We start from the raw sequence: 1,358 nt of genomic DNA, 5'->3' as shown, positions 1-1,358 counted from the left end.
AATTAGTCATCCTATTTTCTTTTTAAAAATACGGACAGTGCAAATTGAGGTTTTTTTAGGACCGTAGTATCATATTACAAATAAGCACCTTATTAATATTATGCATATGTAAGGATTTATTTTGGTTGAAGATTTAACATAACATTTCTTGAACTCTCAAAAGTGCTTNTTAGGCAAAATTAGGGGAATGTCATTGTGCGAACACATCAGAGAAGACGCACAATTAAGCAGTGCTTTAGATACAGGTAGTATACTAAAGTTATAGGTAGAAGCAAGGTATTGTTACTCACTCAAAGATGAACCTTAAAAAAATGAAAACATTTCTTGTTTGCTGCTTGATTTTAATAATCATTTGCACTGTCTCATCATTGCAAGAAGATGTCAAATCTATCATTAAGACAATAGCAGGTCAAGGCGTATGTGATGGTATATCAGCAACCTCAGCTTCATTGAATGGTCCATCGTCCACTGCAATTAATTCATTGGGTGAGGTATATATTGCAGATAAAAGTCATCATAGAATTCGTAAAGTTTATAATAATGGTACAATAGTTACAATTGCAGGAACAGGTATTGCAGGATATAATGGTGATGGTATTGATGCAACAACAGCTCAATTGTTTAGTCCATATGGTATTGGTATTGATTCTAAAGATTTGGTGTATTTTTCTGATTCTAGCAATCATAGAATTCGTAAAATACTTTCGAATGGTACTATTGTAACAATTGCAGGTATAGGCTCAAACGGTTTTTCAGGAGATGGTGGTTTGGCAACGAAGGCTAAAATTTATCTCCCCTTTGGTCTTACTATTTCTCCTAATGATGATGTAATTTTTGCTGATGTTAATAACAATAGAATTAGAAAGATTTCTGCTACTTCTGGTATTATTACTACAATTGCTGGAAATAATAATCAAGGTTACAATGGTGATAACATTCAGGCTACAAGTGCATATTTGTATCTTCCATATGCATGTGCAGTTACTCCATCCGGTAAACTTATTATTTCTGATTCGAATAATAATAGAATTAGAACGGTTAATTTGAATGGAGTTATAACAACCAATGCTGGTATTGGTAGCAATGATCCAGGATATAATGGAGATTACATTAATGCAACAAGTGCTAAAATCAATACCCCTGCTGGTGTTTCTGTTGCTACTAACAATGAAGTTTACTTTGTTGATTCACTGAATAATAGAATACGTAAAATACTTTCTAATGGAACTATCATTACAGTTGCAGGAACTGGTAACTCTAAGTACAATGGTGATTATCAATATGCAACAAATGCCAATTTGAATTATCCATTGGGTGTTTTGATTACACCTAATGGAGAAATGATCATTCAGAAACAT

The 1,358-nt window shown here is 32.9% G+C and overlaps 1 protein-coding gene across 1 annotated transcript; it reads left to right on the top strand.

The window, feature by feature from the left end:
- Positions 1-296: 296 nt before the first annotated feature.
- On the top strand, positions 297-1,251 carry NAEGRDRAFT_55000 (uncharacterized protein; the record flags this gene model as incomplete). Its single annotated transcript, XM_002667977.1, has 1 exon — positions 297-1,251. A coding segment is annotated over one exon (955 nt), but the record flags the coding sequence as incomplete, so codon positions are not given.
- Positions 1,252-1,358: the final 107 nt, after the last annotated feature.

This window comes from Naegleria gruberi, assembly GCF_000004985.1.
Source record: "Naegleria gruberi genomic scaffold NAEGRscaffold_1102, whole genome shotgun sequence".
In the NCBI taxonomy this organism is placed as follows: Eukaryota; Heterolobosea; class Eutetramitea; order Acrasida; family Naegleriidae; genus Naegleria; species Naegleria gruberi.
This window is presented reverse-complemented; position numbering and strand designations above follow the sequence as displayed.